The sequence below is a fragment of the Anomaloglossus baeobatrachus genome, chromosome 11 (assembly GCF_048569485.1).
Source record: "Anomaloglossus baeobatrachus isolate aAnoBae1 chromosome 11, aAnoBae1.hap1, whole genome shotgun sequence".
NCBI lineage: Eukaryota > Metazoa > Chordata > Amphibia > Anura > Aromobatidae > Anomaloglossus > Anomaloglossus baeobatrachus.
Genome location: NC_134363.1, coordinates 28,854,029 through 28,872,086, shown reverse-complemented (window position 1 = coordinate 28,872,086; position 18,058 = coordinate 28,854,029). Strand labels below are relative to the sequence as shown.

Sequence of the window (18,058 nt, the reverse complement as noted above, 5' to 3'; positions counted from 1 at the left end):
CTATGTTTTGACAGTAAAATTTAACCCCGCGCTTTACAGTTACTCTCCAAAACACCTGCCTCCATTAAAGTCAATGGAGATAGGAGCTACAGCTTATTAATAGCAGCTGTGAGTGGTTGCTATAAGAACAAAGGACATTCCTAGTATAAGAAGCTTATGTGTGAGGTAATAAAAAGTGGGTGGGGAGACGGATAAAGACAGACAGAAAGAGACTGACAGGGAAAGAGACAGAGAGAGAGACAGTCAAAGAGACAGAGGGGGAAAGAGACAGACTGAAAAAGAGACCGAGACAGAGGGGGAAAGAGACAGACGGGGGAAAGAGACAGACGGGGGAAAGAGACAGACGGGGGAAAGAGACAGATGGGGAAAGAGACAGACAGATGGGGAAAGAGACAGACAGATGGGGAAAGAGACAGACAGATGGGGAAAGAGACAGAGGGGGAAAAGAGACAGAGGGGGGGAAAAGAGACAGAGGGGGGGAAAAGAGACAGAGGAGGGGAAAGAGACAGGGGAGGAAGAGACAGAGGGGGGGGAGAGACAGAGGGGTGGGAAGAGACAGATGGGGAAAAGAGACAGACTTGGAACGAGAGAGACAGACACAAAGATAGACAGAGACAGAGGGGGAAAGAGACAGATGGGGAAAGAGACAGATGGGGAAAGAGACAGATGGGGAAAGAGACAGACAGATGGGGAAAGAGACAGACAGATGGGGAAAGAGACAGACAGATGGGGAAAGAGACAGACAGATGGGGAAAGAGACAGACAGATGGGGAAACGAGACAGAGGGGGGGAAGAGACAGAGGGGAGGAAAGAGACAGAGGGGGGAAGAGACAGAGGGGGGGAAAGAGACAGAGGGGGGGAAAGAGACAGAGGGGTGGGAAGAGACAGACGGGGAAAAGAGACAGACTTGGAACGAGAGAGACAGACACAAAGATAGACAGAGACAGAGGGGGAAAGAGACAGACTAGGGAAAGAGACAGATGGGGAAAGAGACAGACAGATGGGGAAAGAGACAGACAGATGGGGAAAGAGACAGAGGGGGAAAAGAGACAGAGGGGGGGAAAAGAGACAGAGGGGGGGAAAAGAGACAGAGGGGGGGAAAAGAGACAGAGGGGGGGAAAAGAGACAGAGGGGGGGAAAAGAGACAGAGGGGGGGAAAAGAGACAGGGGGGAAGAGACAGAGGGGGGGGAAGAGACAGAGAGGTGGGAAGAGACAGAGGGGGAAAAGAGACAGACTTGGAACGAGAGAGACAGACACAAAGATAGACAGAGACAGAGGGGGAAAGAGACAGACGGGGGAAAGAGACAGATGGGGAAAGAGACAGACTGGGAGGAAAGAGACAGAGGGGGGGAAAAGAGACAGAGGGGGGAAAGAGACAGAGGGGGGGAAAGAGATAGAGGGGGGGAAAGAGACAGAGGGGGGGAAAGAGACAGAGGGGGGAAAGAGACAGAGGGGGGGAAAGAGACAGAGGGGGGAAAGAGACAGAGGGGGGAAAGAGACAGACTGGAAAAGAGACAGAGACAGAGGGGGAAAGAGACAGATGGGGGAAAGAGACAGATGGGGGAAAGAGACAGATGGGGAAAGAGACAGATGGGGAAAGAGACAGATGGGGAAAGAGACAGATGGGGAAAGAGACAGATGGGGAAAGAGACAGATGGGGAAAGAGACAGATGGGGAAAGAGACAGATGGGGAAAGAGACAGATGGGGAAAGAGACAGATGGGGAAAGAGACAGATGGGGAAAGAGACAGATGGGGAAAGAGACAGATGGGGAAAGAGACAGACTGGGAAAGGGAAAGAAACAGAGGGGGGGGGAGAGACAGAGGGGGGGGAGAGACAGAGGGGGGGGAGAGACAGAGGGGGGGGAAAGAGACAGAGGGGGGGAAAAGAGACAGGGGGGAAGAGACAGAGGGGGGGAAGAGACAGAGGGGTGGGAAGAGACAGAGGGGGAAAAGAGACAGACTTGGAACGAGAGAGACAGACACAAAGATAGACAGAGACAGAGGGGGAAAGAGACAGACGGGGGAAAGAGACAGACGGGGGAAAGAGACAGACGGGGGAAAGAGACAGACGGGGGAAAGAGACAGACGGGGGAAAGAGACAGATGGGGAAAGAGACAGATGGGGAAAGAGACAGATGGGGAAAGAGACAGATGGGGAAAGAGACAGATGGGGAAAGAGACAGATGGGGAAAGAGACAGATGGGGAAAGAGACAGATGGGGAAAGAGACAGATGGGGAAAGAGACAGAGGGGGGGAAAAGAGACAGAGGGGGGGAAAAGAGACAGAGGGGGAAAAGAGACAGAGGGGGGAAAGAGACAGAGGGGGGGAAGAGACAGAGGGGGGGGGAGAGACAGAGGGGGGAAAAGAGACAGAGGGGGGGGGAAAGAAACAAAGGAGGGGAAAGAGACAGAGGGGGGGAAGAGACAGAGGGGGAAAGAGACAGACCTGGAACGAGAGAGACAGACACAAAGATAGACAGACAGACAGACAGAGAGACTGATACACAGACAGCCAGAGAGATGGACACAGAGACAGACACACAGACAGAAAGAGATAGACAGACAGACTGGGAGAGAAACAGAGACAGTTACTATCCCGGTAAAACGCCTGTGTACTACAGCTAGCGCATATATATATATATATATATATATATATATATATATATATATATATATATATATATATATTTATATTTATATTTCTTAATGTAATATATAACATAGAATTCGGATACCTGGATCTCCTTGATGTGGAAGGCGATGATGAGGATGAGAAGAATGATGGTGGAGATGCTGATGGTGCATCTCATCAGGTACAGATACTGAAGCCACTGAAAAAAAAACACAGAAAATAAAGAATATATTAGTACATGTCATAAACGAGGCACGGGCATTCCTATCTGGAGAAAAATGACATTGTTACATTAATTAAGTCATTTTATGCACTAATCAAGGTGAAGCAGCTCCTCGTGGGCGGGTCTCTAAAGCCAAAGATTGACGCCCCAGAGCAACTCATGCCAGTTACTTCCCCATAGGCTAATAAACTATGCTTTTTTTACACTATGGGCCTTTTTGACTCCTTGGCACAGTCTTGGTTAATAAAAAAAGTGATTTGGCATGACATTTGCTCTGGATTTATTACCTAACTCAAGCTTTGTCTAAGAGTCACAGGATGAAATAGGAGCCTAATCTGTTTATTTACAGCACTTATTTCATTTTTACAGAGGGCGTCACCCTGATGTGACACGGTGCCATCTGGGTATACGCTATATCCATAGGATAAGAGAGATCTTGATCTGTTCACTTGCATAGGGTCGAGCACAGTCCTCACATATTATAGGCTGGTTATGTCTTTAAATTTAAAGGGGAAGTTCCCTTTGAATACATGTATTTTTTATTGCACCTGTTCGGGTGATATTGACTTTGGGCAGGGGAAGGAAGAGACGTTCCTAACTGATACCATCAAGGTAAACATTTCTGTTTGCAGATTGACAGAATCGCCTCTCCCGTCCTTCACTCGACCGCGCACTAGGTCTTTCCTGTTAATATTTCCTCTATATACAGTCACTGACCCTTCTCCAGACTGTATATACTCTCAGCAAACTCGCATGTCACGTACACCAGCGCTGCACAAATGGGCCACAACAGATCATGTGTAACTTTAGGAGAGTCAAAAAGTAGACTCTGTGCCACGCAGGACCTAAAAGGGCAAAAACACCAGGAAGAGAACACCGGAGCCATGTTTCGCCCACTCAGCTTCTGCATGGGATAACACAGTGTATACTTTTTTCCTCTACTATTGTTAATTAAACCTTTATGTAGAGTCAGATAGGATCTGTTTTAGGCCACTTTTTAAAAAAAAAAAAAAAAATAAAGTAATGGAACGGCCGTGATCTGAGTAATTTCAGTAATAACTGCCAAACCCAAACCATTACAGTGCTGATGAGTCTGTGCTGGGCAGAGTTTCCTACCTTCGTCTAACTGCCGAGATTCCACAGTTAACGGTGGAATATATGCCGTTGAACGGCCGTGATTGGAATGGGCAAATGCTTGGCAAATTTAATGTTGATAAATGTAGAGTAATGCACCTAGAACTGAGTAATATATATCACTAGCTGTAGTACCGGGCGGTGCCCGGGATAGTAACGAAGTCTCTCTCCCAATATCCCTTTCTTCCTCTCTCCCTTTATCTGACTATCCCACTCTCCCTCTATCCCACTCTCCCTCTATCCCACTCTCCCATTAAACTCTTTCCGTTTCTTCGACTCTCCCGCTCTCACCCTCTCCCTCTATCACACTCTCTCACTCTCCCTTTCTCCGACTATCCCATTCTCCCTCTCCCCCAACTCTCTCTCTCTCTCTCCCTTTGTCCCACTCTTCCACTCTCCATCTCTCCCTCTCTCTTCTGCTCTCATCCTCTTTCCCACTCTCCCTCTCCCCTTTCTCTGATTATCCCACTCTCCTTCTCCCCCAACTCTCCCTCTCTCCCTCCTTCTTTCTCCAGCTCTTACCCTCTCTCTCTCTCCCACTCTCCCTCCTTCTTTCTCCAGTTCTTACCCTCTCTCTCCCTCTCTCCCACTCTCCCTCCTTCTTTCTCCAGCTCTTACCCTCTCTCTCTCTCTCCTCTCTCTCTCTCTCTCCCTCTCTCCCTCCTTCTTTCTCCAGCTCTTACCCTCTCTTTCTCTCTCTCCCTCTCTCCCTCCTTCTTTCTCCAGCTCTTAACCTCTCTCTCTCCCACTCTCCTTCCTTCTTTCTCCAGCTCTTACCCTCTCTCTTTCTCGCTCTCCCTCCTTCTTTCTCCAGCTCTTACCCTCTCTTTTTCTCTCTCCTACTCTCCCTCCTTCTTTCTCCAGCTCTTACCCTCTCTCTTTCTCTTTCTCTCTCTCCTTCTTTCTCCAGCTCTTACCCTCTCTCTTTCTCTCTTTTACTCTCCCCCCTCTCTCCCTCTCTCCCTCCTTCTTTCTCCAGCTCTTACCCTCTCTCTCTCTCCCTCTCTCCCACTCTCCCTCCTTCTTTCTCCAGCTCTTACCCTATCTTTCTCGCTCTCCCTCCTTCTTTCTCCAGCTCTTACCCTCTCTTTTTCTCTCTCTCTCTCCTTCTTTCTCCAGCTCTTACCCTCTCTCTTTCTCTCTCTCTCTCCTTCTTTCTCCAGCTCTTACCCTCTCTCTTTCTCTCTCTCTCTCCTTCTTTCTCCAGCTCTTACCCTCTGTGTCTCTCTCTCTCCCTCCTTCTTTCTCCAGCTCTTACCCTCTCTCTTTCTCTCTTTTACTCTCCCCCCTCTCTCCCTCTCTTCCTCCTTCTTTCTCCAGCTCTTACCCTCTCTCTCTCTCTCCTACTCTCAACACTGAAATCACATTAACTGACAACACATAAGCTTCTTATTCTAAGAATGTCCTTCGCTGCCCATACCAACCAATCATAGCTCCTATTAATGACCTGTAGTAAAATAGAAGAGCTGTGATTGGTCACTATAGGCCACCTGATAAATATCCAGGCTAACTGTCAAAACAGCCAATATATTACCTCACACATCCAAACAGTAAGTTGTGTATTTTTTGGAGAGTAACTGTGAAGCACGGGGTAAAATTTCCCTTCAAAACATAGTCTATGACGTTCCCTGAGTCAAATGAGTCATTTGTGCAAAATTGTTGATTATTAGTTGGTTGATTATTTTATGGCCCGTCTGAGTTTGCTTGGAATAAAGGATCTTTGGATTGTTCATCCATCTCTCACTCTTTTGATTGTGTGATATGGGAGTAGGACCCGTGACAATTAGATATAGAAGTAAACTCGGGACTACAGAACAGGAGACAGACCAGAGGATTCTGGTCACAAATAAGCTGAGCAGCAGCACTCAATGTCAGGCAGCAGCTGCTAAAGCAAACAAGATTTTAGGGTGTATACAAAATAGAGATTAGATCCCGTGATCCCAACGTATTGTTACCCCTCGGCACTTGGAAGGCCACATCTGGAATATGGGATCCCGATTTGGGCGACGCATAGATCTGCATAGGAGCTGCATACACAAAACGGTTTCAGATTTGTTTTTATTTTTTTTCTCAAAACTATTTCATTTTCTTATTTTAAATTAGCTGAAGTGAACATAATTTTTCATCAGATGTTATATCCTGGGCGCAGAAAGTCTGCAGGATCTCCTCGGCCGGCATTACAATGGCATCTTTGTGGCAGCGCACCGTTGGATAATCTGTGATCAGCGGTTCAGGATGCAGAACGCTGGTGAGCAGCCAGGGCATTGTCTGTATAAATATATATGTTTGCTCGCTGGGGGAAACAAGTTCGTGTGCCATATGTCAAACATTCCCTAAGTGACTGTGGGAAACATGATGAAAATTAAAGCTCCGTGATGAGAAGTAATAAGCTGTTCTTAAGTAATAAGAGTGAGGTGACCATAGTTTAGCATTGTAGCCAGAAAAACCCAACTGTTGGGAGGATTTAAAGGGATTTTGGCATTTTTAGAAATGGGTATTTTTGGATAGGTCTTGTAACGACAAGCTATTTTGTAATTTACTGCGTGTTAAAATTCTCAGTCGTTCTCGAGATATTCTCACTTTTCTATTGTTTTCTGTTTGTTGCCTAGAGATCGACCACTGCTGCCAAACAGCAAAACATGCACAATACTTACAAGATCTTTTCTATAGCGCTAGTACGCGAGCTGACCAGGATCACTAGAGCACCTTGTTATCCCCTAAATCCGGCCAGCTTCAGCGCAAAGCTTAAAAGCCAGACAGCAGTGGTAGTCAGTCTCCTAGGCAACTAGCTGTAAACAAAAGAAAAGTTGTAATATCTCAAAAACGGTTCAAAATTTTGAAAAGCAGTAAATTGCAAAAATGATTGTATCAACAAGCACTATCCGGCAATACCCATTTATAAAAATTGGGTATGACACTTTAACCCCTTCAAGTCATCAGCCGTGTCCCTGCCTTTGATGCGAGCTCACACGGTGAACCCACATCTTTCCCCGACCTTGATGGCTCAGCGATGCAGCTTCAACTCCCCTATCTAGAAGCTACTTAGAAGTTTAGAAGGAACACTATGACTATTTGTGGCTCAGAAACACAATGTGATACAGTGTAAACAGTGAGGAGGAACAATGGAGACAGCAATTATAGGAAAACCGCCCCGCCTGAAGCCGCCACCTCTGTACTGTGCGCTGACGATCTCCATCCACTGCACCTTGTGCAAACTCGAGTGGGGGCAAAGATAAGGACAGTAATTAAGGTGGACGCAAAGGAAATGGATCAAATAATTTTTTTTACTACGATTGTATTTTTTTTCTCGTTTCTTTACATGATTATGGAGGTGGCCATATTGCCAGATCTTCTGCAAATATCATGCAGAGACTGCTGCATTACAGCAGCCCCATTGCCTATAGGAAGTAATAGATCGGAAATGTTCATTGGCTTCGGTGGATGATTGTTGAGGACATGCACTGTGACCCATGGAGAGGTCATTGTGCAGGGAGGGGGAGGAGGTAAGCTGTGACATTACCTATTATGAGTGGTGGATCCTGGGAGGGGGAGGAGGTGAGCTGTGACATCACCTATTGTGAATGCTGGATACTGTGTTATACGCTGTATATAGAGGTGTTATCAGTCATTGTACAGGAGGAGGAAGTGAGCTGTGATATCACCTATTGTGACTTGTGGATCTTGTGTTGTCTACTGTACATAGTGGTGTTAGCAGTCATTTTACAGGGGAGGAGGTGAGCTGTGACATCACCTGTTGTCAGTGGTGGATCCTGTGTTATCTACTGTATATAGTGATATTACCAGACACTGTGCAGGAAGGGAAGGAGGTGAGCTGTGACATCACTTATTATCTTATTATGAATAGTGGATTCTGTGTTATTTACTGTATGTAAAGGTGTAATTTATCATTGTACAGGAGGAGGAGGTGAGCTGTGACATCAACTATATTGAATGGTGGATATTGTGCCATCTAATATATATATATATATATATATATATATATATATATATATATATATATATATATATATAAAATAGTGTGTGTGTGTGTGTGTGTGTATATATATATATATATATATATATATATATATATATATGTGTTACCAATCATTGTAGAAGAGGGGGAGGGGGTGATCGTTATATTGGTTTTTGGGAATGGTAGGTCCTGTGTAATCTACTGTATATAAAGGTGTTATCGGTCATTGTGGAAAAAAGGGGAGGAGATGAACTGTGACATCACCCATTGTGAATGGTGGATCTTGTGTTATCTCCTGTGTATAGAGGTGTTATCAGTCATTGTACAGGAGGAGGAGGTGAGCTGTGATATCACCTATTGTGAATAGTAGATCCTGTGCCATCTACTATATATAGTGGTGTTTTCCCAGCTTTTCTGGAAGGCCAAGAATTCTCCTCTTTTTACAGGAGCCACCCAAATATTTTGGAGGAGGATATCAACCATGGTCTACGAGACACTCTCAATCCTCATGTTATGACATGTTTTAGGAAGGAAGGATGGGGCATGTTGGATTTTAACTGCCCAATCCATTTTTTTTTAGAGCTGTAGGCCAGGACATATGGACAAATCTGGTGAGGTTGGTCCCATCGAAACAAGAGTTTGGTACTAATAAAAAAAAGTGTAGATTCCCTAAAAAGGTGAACTGTGACGTTTACAACCATCCTTTGTGCTCGCGTCTAAATTTTTGGAGATATATGGCCGACGTTCTTGGTCCTTTGAAGGACCAAGTAGACACTTCTCCACCATTTTTCCACTTCCCCGACTGAATGTTTTGACTTTCCTCATTCCAGTTTGCCTACACCAAGTGTTATTTGCCTCCCGTCCCGGTGGGCGCTTTTTGATTTCACACATTTCGGTTTCCTGTGTATCTAAATAAACTCAGCCGCTTCTATAACAAAATGTTATCTCTCCCACAAGATCTAAAACAATGGGGAGTTCCTGCTTCCGAAGAGAGTTAAAAACAGAAACTTTCCAACGCGGAGAATGGGGACGTCACCTAAACAAGGCCGGCTTCTCACACGCACGGCCGAGACTTGGCTTTGTCACGGGGTTATCCAACAATGGTGCTACCTACAAGGGCTCTCCGGGGACGAGGAAATCGGAGAAAGTCTCAGATTATTATTATTTTTTTCTCATTATACAATGTAGCAGGTGCCAAAATATCACTCCGATCTGAGAACGCTCATTGGCTCCGATTCGTCGTTGACTTCTTTTTTTTTTTGGCTCATTTTTGGTATTTTTCATTTACGCCTTTTTCTTTTTTTTTACCCTTGTGCCTTTTTGTAAAGTCTATTTTATATGTTTTCTTGTAGATATTCAACAATTGCAACTCCTAAAAAGCAATTTTTTAGGGGGGCAAAAATGTCATTTTTGACCCCCCCCCCCTTCCTTAAATGATATTTTTGCAACATTTTAGAATATGCGACCCTTGGGGCTAAAAAGTTAAAAAAAAAGTTAAATACCAAAAACTCATAAGCCACGTGTGCCAACAGAAGGGATGAGCGCTTAGTCAATCCCACTAAGCACTAAAGAAGACGCAATACACAAGTAGCAAGCGAACTGCGAAAGGTAAGGGAAACCCTGTGTCTAGGGAAGGTGGAGATGGTGACCCCTGACCAAGCCTACTGCTAGGCCCTGGGTCTCCTCACCACCCTAGATAGGTTAGACATCTATGCATTGAGCAGGATACCTGGCTGACCCTGAAATAAGCCCTAGGTAAGGAAATGGATTGGATGAGTGCTAGTCAACCCCACTAAGCACTAAAGAAGACACAAGTAGCAAACAAACTGCAAAAGGTAAGGGAAACCCTGTGTCTAGAGAAGGGGAAGATGTTGACCCCTGACCAAACCTACTGCTGGTCCCTGGGTCCCCTCACCACCCTAGATAGGTTAGACATCTATGCATCGAGCAGGATACTTGGCCCTGGCTGACCATGAAATAGGCCCTAGGTAAGGAAATGGATGGGATGAGTGCTAGTCAACCCCACTAAGCACTAAAGAAGACACAAGTAGCAAACAAACTGCGAAAGGTAAGGGAAACCCTGTGTCTAGAGAAGGGGAAGATGTTGATCCCTGACCAACCTACCGCTGGTCCCTGGCTTCCTTCACCATCCTAGATAGGTTCGGCACCTATGCGCTGAGCAGGATACCTAACTCTGGCTGACCCTGAAATAGGCCATAGGTAGGGAAAGGATCCGATGAGCACTTAGTCAACCCCACTAAGCTCTAAAGAAGACACAAGACACAAGTAGCAAGCATACTGCGAAAGGCAAGAGAAACCCTATGTCTAGAGAAGGGGAAGATGGTGGCCCCTGACCAAACCTACTGCTGGGCCCTGGGTTCTCTCACCAAACTAGATAGGTTAAACATCTATGCATCGAGCAGGATACCGGCCCCTGGCTGACTCTGAAATAGGCCCTAGGTATGGAAACGGATCCAATGAGCACTTAGTCAACCCCACTAAGCTCTAAAGAAGACACAAGTACCAAGCAAACTGTGAAAGGTAAAGGAAACCCTGTGTCTAGAGAAGGGGAAGATGGTGACCCCTGACCAAATCTACTGCTAGTCCATGGCTTCCCTCACCACCCTAGATAGATTCTGCATCTATGCACTGAGCAGGATACCTGGCCCTGGCTGACCCTGAAATAGCCCTAGGTAAGAAAACGGATGAGATGAGTGCTAGCCAACGCCACTAAGCACTAAAGAAGACACAAGTAGCAAGCGAATTGCGAAAGGCAAGGGAAACCCTGTGTCTAGAGAAGGGGAGTATGGAGACCTCTGACCAAACCAGATAGGTTCCGCATCTATTTGCCGAGTAGGATACCTAGCCCTGGCTAACCCTGATCTGGACCCTGGCTAGGGAACAGAAGGGATGAGTGCTTAGTCAACCCCACTAAGATTTAAAGAAGAAACAGGGATATCAAACAGGGGAGAGTGAATAACTTATCTCCAGATTACTCCGGGAGAGGGACTGCAATAACCACAAAGATTCTGCAGATGAATACAAGCTGACTACTTGCACTGAAGACTTGTTAAGGGTATTAGAGCTATCACCAGCACAGAGTAAGGGGTAATGAGGGTCTATATAGACACCAAGGGAAGTGCTGATAAAAAACAGCTGAAAGGGTGAGGAACTCAGTAGAGTCCTAAAGGGAAAGCGATAAAAACCAAGCAGAGGAAATACATAAGATATCTAATACACCAAGCAGGAATAATACAATGTCAGGGAGCATTTTGCACAGCCAAACGCTGTGACCTTCTATAGCCAGACACCACAGGACTGTCTGTCACCCGTGACAAAAAGTCAATGGATAAAAGATGTAAAAAAAAAAAAAAAGAAAAGGGACATCAACGTGGACAAACTGGGAAAAACCACTATGGCGTGCTAAAAAAGGTGTATTATTTGTAGGGGTCACTTGGGTGATCTTTGGTGATATAGCGTAGCATATACACTATTTTTGGTAAATCAAGGCGTAAAGCCATCCCACCGTGACACGGTAGACCCAAACCAGGATGGTCCCTACACTCTCTAATGTTAAAACCTCACATCAGAGAGTGTAGGGACCATCCCGATTTGGGTACACCTTGTCGCGGTGGGATGGATTTCCACTTTCTAATTTTTTTTTTATTTTCTAACAATATTGGACCATGAACCTTGTTTTTTTGGTGTGTTCTGTGGTATATACCAGTAATAACGAATTTGCTGATCTCAGGACACAGGGTGATGGTTGAGGGTCGATAGCCACAATCTGCAGTAACAGCGGCGCTCGCCGCCCAAAACTTTCAGTTCACAGCAGAAAACAATCTGATAAAAAAAAATTACTGTTGTCACACAAACCAAACACCGAAACCGCGCCCTCCCATCCCCCGCTCACTAGTGCAAAAACTCTGAATTCATACATTTTGGGTAACGACTATTTTTTTTTTTTTTGCGCTTTTTTTGCCTCAATCTCTCACCAAAGAACTTTTAATTGTGATCTAAATCATGGCTCGCACAGAATTCAAGCAATATCACAAAAAAAAAAACAGATAGTGGCTAGTATTGAATCCTCCAAACCACTTCGACACGTTTCGCATAATGCTTTTTCAAGGGAAAATGCCTTAATTATTAAGCGATGTTGCTTGTACATTGCACTATGATCCATTGAGTTAATCTGTGTGTATTAATGGCAGAATTATTTTACTGGGATTATATTTTATTTGATTTTACTGTCACCTGATATTCCCCTTCTGCTTGGTTCCCCTTGGGGCTTGATAGAGGATTTAGTAATGCCCTTAACTTAGATGTGTAAACTTTACTGTGTCAGCTGTTTTTTTGTAGGTATTGGATTCCATTGGAGAACTCCACATTATATATCTATTTTTTGTATATTTATGGGAGGAACTATATAATATGGTTATTATATTCCTAACCCACAGTATAAATAAGAATCTATCCATTTATATCACTGCCGATCTATTATCCTTCTACCTATCTATGTGTCTACGTATCGATCTATAAATCCATCCCTCTATCTATCCCTGTATCTATTTATCCATCCCTCCATCTATACATCTATCCCACTATCCATCCATACATCTATCTATCATCCATCATCCATCCCTCTATCCATCCATCCATCTCTCCATCCATCCCTTTATCCATCCATCCATCCCTCTTTCTATCCATCCTTGTATCTAGCTATCCATCCATCCATCTATCATCCATCAATCTATCTATCGATCCATTAATCCCTCTATCTATCCATCCATCCATCCATCCATTTATCATCCATCAATCTATCCATCCCTCTATCCATTCATCAATCCATCCCTCTATCCATCCATCCATCTCTCATCCATCAATCTATCTCTCCATCCATCCCTTTATCCATCCATCCATCCCTCTATTTAGCTATCCATCCATCTCTCCATCCATCCCTTTATCCATCCATCCATCCCTCTTTCTATCCATCCCTGTATCTAGCTATCCACCCATCCATCCATCCATCCCTCTATCTATCCATCATCCCTCTCTCTAGCTATCCATCCATCCCTCTATCTAAACATTCATCCCTCCATCTATCTAGCTCTCTATCCCTCTATTTATCCCGCTATCTTTTTTATCCCTCTATTTATTCCTCTATCCATCCATCTATCCATCCCTCCCTCCCTCAATCCATTGAGTCATACCTCTATCTAACCATCCATCCTTCTATCTATCCTTCTATCCCTCCATCCATCCCTCTATCTAGCTAGTCATCAATCCATCCCTCTCTCAATCCATCCATCTTTCCAGCTATCTATCTATCACTCTATCTAGCTATCCATCCATCCATCCCTCCCTCCGTCCCTCAATCCATCCATCCCTCTATCTATCTATCCCTCCACCCCTTTATCCATTCCTTTATCTATCTATCCGTCCATCCATTCCTCTATCTATCCATCCCTCCACCCCTCTATCCATCCCTTTATCTATCCGTCCATCCATTCCTCTATCTATCCATCCCTCCACCCCTCTATCCATCCCTTTATCTATCCGTCCATCCATTCCTCTATCTATCCATCCCTCCACCCCTCTATCCATCCCTTTATCTATCCGTCCATCCATTCCTCTATCTATCCATCCATGCATCTCCTATGTTACTCTTCTCTCTATATCCCTGCGCTCGGAGTAATAATATTGTCCTCTTAGATCGCGGTGTTTTTGTTTTGCCTGTGACCGGTTTCCTGAGCCCCAGGGATAGTTGCGCTTTCTCTCCGGCAGTGTCAGTACAGCCGCCCCCTCAGGACAATTACAGATCTATGGTACACAGGGACGGATAAAGAGACAGATTCGTGCGTAATAGTCCGGAGAACACGATCATCCGACACATTGTCCCCCCTGAATGTGGCAAACGTTCCATCGTAAGCTCTATGTAAAGAAAAAGTGCTGAATCCACTGCGTAGTGCCCCAACTATCATACCATATGCCCATTGATATATGAGTGGCGGGCCGTCTGGGGACATCTGTGAATGACTCATTTTTTTGGCTAGACTTCCGGCACAATTCTGCGCCGAGCAATCAGTGAATCATCCAACGGAGCTCCGGAATTGGCACCTCACTTTTTTTGTCTCTCCTAAAAGGTTTTAATATAAATGTAGCATAGGTCATCAAGGGCGGAGGTTGGATTCATGGCTCCTCCACCGATCAACTAGTGGTCAACCATGGTATTGCAAGAGCTGGCCGGTGCCGCGCCGCCTTGATAGGATTGTATGGGAAATTTGGAACAGTCCCTTGAAATAGAAAATATACTCAGTAGGGCACTTATTCCCAGCACCAGTGTCCCCATGGCAGCCGGAAATATGGCCACGAGTGCCTGCCACGCAACTGGGCGTAACCCTAAACTCATACTCATTTTTTCCCTATTTGACTGATTATTCTCCATGAAGATTTGTACAAGCCGCCGCACATTCTGCCCGCGACAAACCGTGCCCATTGTTCCCTATAAAGGGAAGTGTATCTGCTATTTGTAGCTTTCCACGCCAAACAATGAAAACGTTCTTATCAGCGACAAGACCTTCTGGCCGAAATCAGGGGCTGGGAATAGAAGATTATAAATCTACACGGGCATAGCTAAAAATGTGCCGATTCCCCGGCGCTGGCACAAAACGTCCAAGCAGCTCTTTAGGAACATAAGAATCCGATCTGTCGTTACAATCATATGGTCATATGATGTTTGGCTCTAAACGTGTCAAGTGTCATGGTGGCATCTGACGCTTTTCACACTGCAGAGTCTGACACTCCACACTATGCCTCCTTAGGTGCTTCTGAGCTACACAGGCTCGAGTGTCGACCAGCTCTGTTCTCATTACTTATCCGGCTTCCAGGAGTTCATTTCTGCTAGCCTGTTGGTTACCTCTTGGATTACATGTTGTGGGAGACCTATAACATCATTCCCCACCTTTTTAAGATGGTGGAGCCTGTCTTCCCATGCCGACTATAGCATTAGGTACACTGATCCGTGTGCTGTTGTATCCCAGTCCTTCTGATGATTGTATTGCTTTGTGTGTGGAGTTGTGAGATTCTCTTGTAGTCTCCTCCCTGCCCTTATATTCCTCTTAATCACTTGTTGTCAAATACCTCTGTGTGAGCATGCTGTGTCATTGAGTTTTGGTTTCCCCTGTTTGTCCTCATCTGTGGGTTCTACTGTGCCTCCCCCGTGGAAGCAGCCGAGCTGCTTGGATCCGAGTTCGCTTTAACTCGAGGGTCTCTGGACCCGGGGGTCATGCGGCTACTCAATTTAAAGGGGGGTATTTACAGGGGGGTTGATGTATAGTTTGTGACTCCACCCATGGTGTACAGTAATTTGGGGAGTACCGTCGCTGCTGCTGGGAGTACCCGGGGTGATGGAGTGGGGCAGCAAGGTGTTGTAACCCTCCACGGGTAGGGGGATGCCTCGGGACTCAGTGAGGGGGGTGCCGTGGGATGCAGGGCTCACTCTAGTACTCCCTCAGTTCATAAGCAGACACTGACAACTGGGTAAACCAAGTCTCTGGATACCGCTGCCGCTGAGGGGAGCTCGTCCGGGTCCCGTTCCCAATGGTGCTGCCTGGTGATCCGTGACCTGCCTCCTGGCACTTAGTTTGACTTCAACTTGGTGGCCCGGTAGCTTGGAACTAGCCGGGCCCCGCTCCCAACTATGGCTAAGTATGGGAGCTTGCTCTCAGGGCTCACACTTGGGATTTTCTGGACCGTTTTGAATTGGAAAGTCCTAACCCCCTCATTGCGCTAATGCCCCGATTCTGGAGCGGGTGGGAACAGATCATAAAGGCTCCGTTCTCCTCAGGTGAATTGTCAAGTTGCCTGAAGCTACTCCCTGACCTAGGGTCCGTGTACCTCGTCGTGCCTTCGATCCCAGACCGGTGATAGTGCTAAGCTGCCGGCTGTCCTCCTTGACTGGTCTGAGCACCTCACCACATCCCCTGCGACCGGGGGTCCGACTCCTCTAGGCCCAGACCACTGTCTGCAACCTAGACAGCTTCTCCTGGGAGCCACCGCTCCCGACTTCCTCTGAGCTCCTCACAGCTCAAGGGCTACTTCCCAACCTTCTTCCACTTCACACTCCTCAACTCACTACACTCCTCACCTCCCCTCCATGACCCCCCAGGTGGGCGACTCTATTCCACTCAAGCCGTCCACTGGTGTGTCTGGTGGGTGTGGTGCAGAGTGTATCTAGGATTTGATTTGCAGTTGGAGGCAACACTATTTAGTTAGGGACCCAGAACCAAGAGGGAGGTGGAATTCTGCACGGAAGGGCAGCTTGTGCAGTAACCTGTGATGACTTGATAGACCAGGGGCGTCACACTACCACTCCCATCCTTGCCCTAGGTGATGGAGAGGGGTATTAGATCAGGGCTGTTCAGGATTAGGGCGAGGAAGGCGGCTCAGACATCATCACCATTAGATGTATCTCTGAGATCATGGATAGCTAGGGCCCCCCTAGCCTGAGGACCAGTTTATGAGTCCTGGTTCCAGGTTATCCCATCACACCCCGTGATAAATTTATGTGGTCCAGATACAAACAGGACATTTAAAGGGGTTGTCTTATAAAAATGTGGTCCAGATACAAACAGGACATTTAAAGGGGGTTGCCCCATAAAGATCTATATCCAAAGGATAGATGAAAAATGTATAATTGCTGGGGGTCTGACTGACGAGACCTCCACAGATCCCGAGAATAGGAGGCCCAAGTTTCCCTTTGTGCATAGAGCTGTACTGAGCATGTGCGACCATCGGTCTTATGGTCAATGAATTGACCGGTGGTTGCACAAGCTCACTACTGCTGCATTCACACGGAGACATCGAGATCTTGTGGTCGTTATGTGGCCTGGTGGCTGGACTCCCCCTAAACATGCATTTATCATATATCCTGTGGTTAACTGATATTTGTGATTACTGGGACACCCACCAGAGAAACTCCTAAAATGCCCATTTTGGAACAGATCTACGTAAAATCCATTTGGTGGGATTGTCTCACAAATGATCCTGAACAAAAGGGATCAGTTCTCTTTGTGCGGTGCCATCGAGGCCATTCTTCAGTTTCCTTCACACCCAGATGGATGGAGGCTACTATGACCTTGAAAAATACTTGTGCTGCCATCCTACATTCTCAGGATCTGGGGTCTTAAAGGTTGGACACTCACCAATCATAAAGCGATGACATCCTAAAGATATATGAAATTATGTAAGAAGATGTGAATATCTCTTTAAAAGGCGTGTGTCACTTTCCATAAATTCATCATTTTTTATTCCCTGGTGTAAAAGCCGCTGTTCTCCTGAATCCGGAGATGTTTTTATTTTGTTCCTGCGCCTCTCCGTTCCTGAGATATGGCCTCCTCTTTCCCACATGTACATCTAATCTGAGCTTCGGTTCTATGGGCGTGTCTTTGTGAAGATCACGCCCACTTGACAAACAGGAGTAGATTTCAACACAGGAAAGAAAAGGCCACATCTCTGGATCAGAGAGGCGCAGGAAGAAAAGAAAAATAGCGCCGGATTCAGAAGAACAGAGGCTTTTACACCAGGATAATAAATCACATTTATCGAAAATGACAGGTTGTTGTTAAGGTGGTCCCCAAAGCCCCATCTTCTCTATATTGGTCCTCGGTGTTGCCAGCTGGCCTTATAGCAGGTGGACAGATGTGATGTGTTTTACACTAACTGATTTCCCTACATGTGACCGAGATGTCATGCAAATCCACAATCTCATTTCCATCATCATGATAACAGAGGGCTCTTTCATCTCGGTTCCTTCTATGTGTAAATGGGATAGATAGAGGGATAGCTAGATAGAGGGATAGATAGAGGGATAGATAGATAGATAGATAGATAGATAGATAGATAGATAGATAGATAGATAGAGGGATAGATAGAGGGATAGATAGAGGGATAGATAGATAGATAGATAGATAGATAGAGGGATCGATAGAGGGATAGATAGATAGATAGATAGAGGGATAGATAGATAGATAGATAGATAGATAGATAGAGGGATAGATAGATAGAGGGATAGAGGGATAGATAGCTAGAGGGA

General features: G+C 45.8%; 1 protein-coding gene across 1 annotated transcript in view; it reads right to left on the bottom strand.

Moving 5' to 3' along the window:
• Positions 1–18,058, bottom strand: part of KCNN4 (potassium calcium-activated channel subfamily N member 4) — a 53,223-nt gene that overhangs the window by 21,254 nt on the left and 13,911 nt on the right. The window contains exon 2 of the mRNA XM_075329070.1: positions 2,736–2,831. Within this exon, the coding sequence (XP_075185185.1) occupies positions 2,736–2,831 (96 nt within the window). The remainder of the gene's footprint in view (positions 1–2,735; positions 2,832–18,058) is intronic.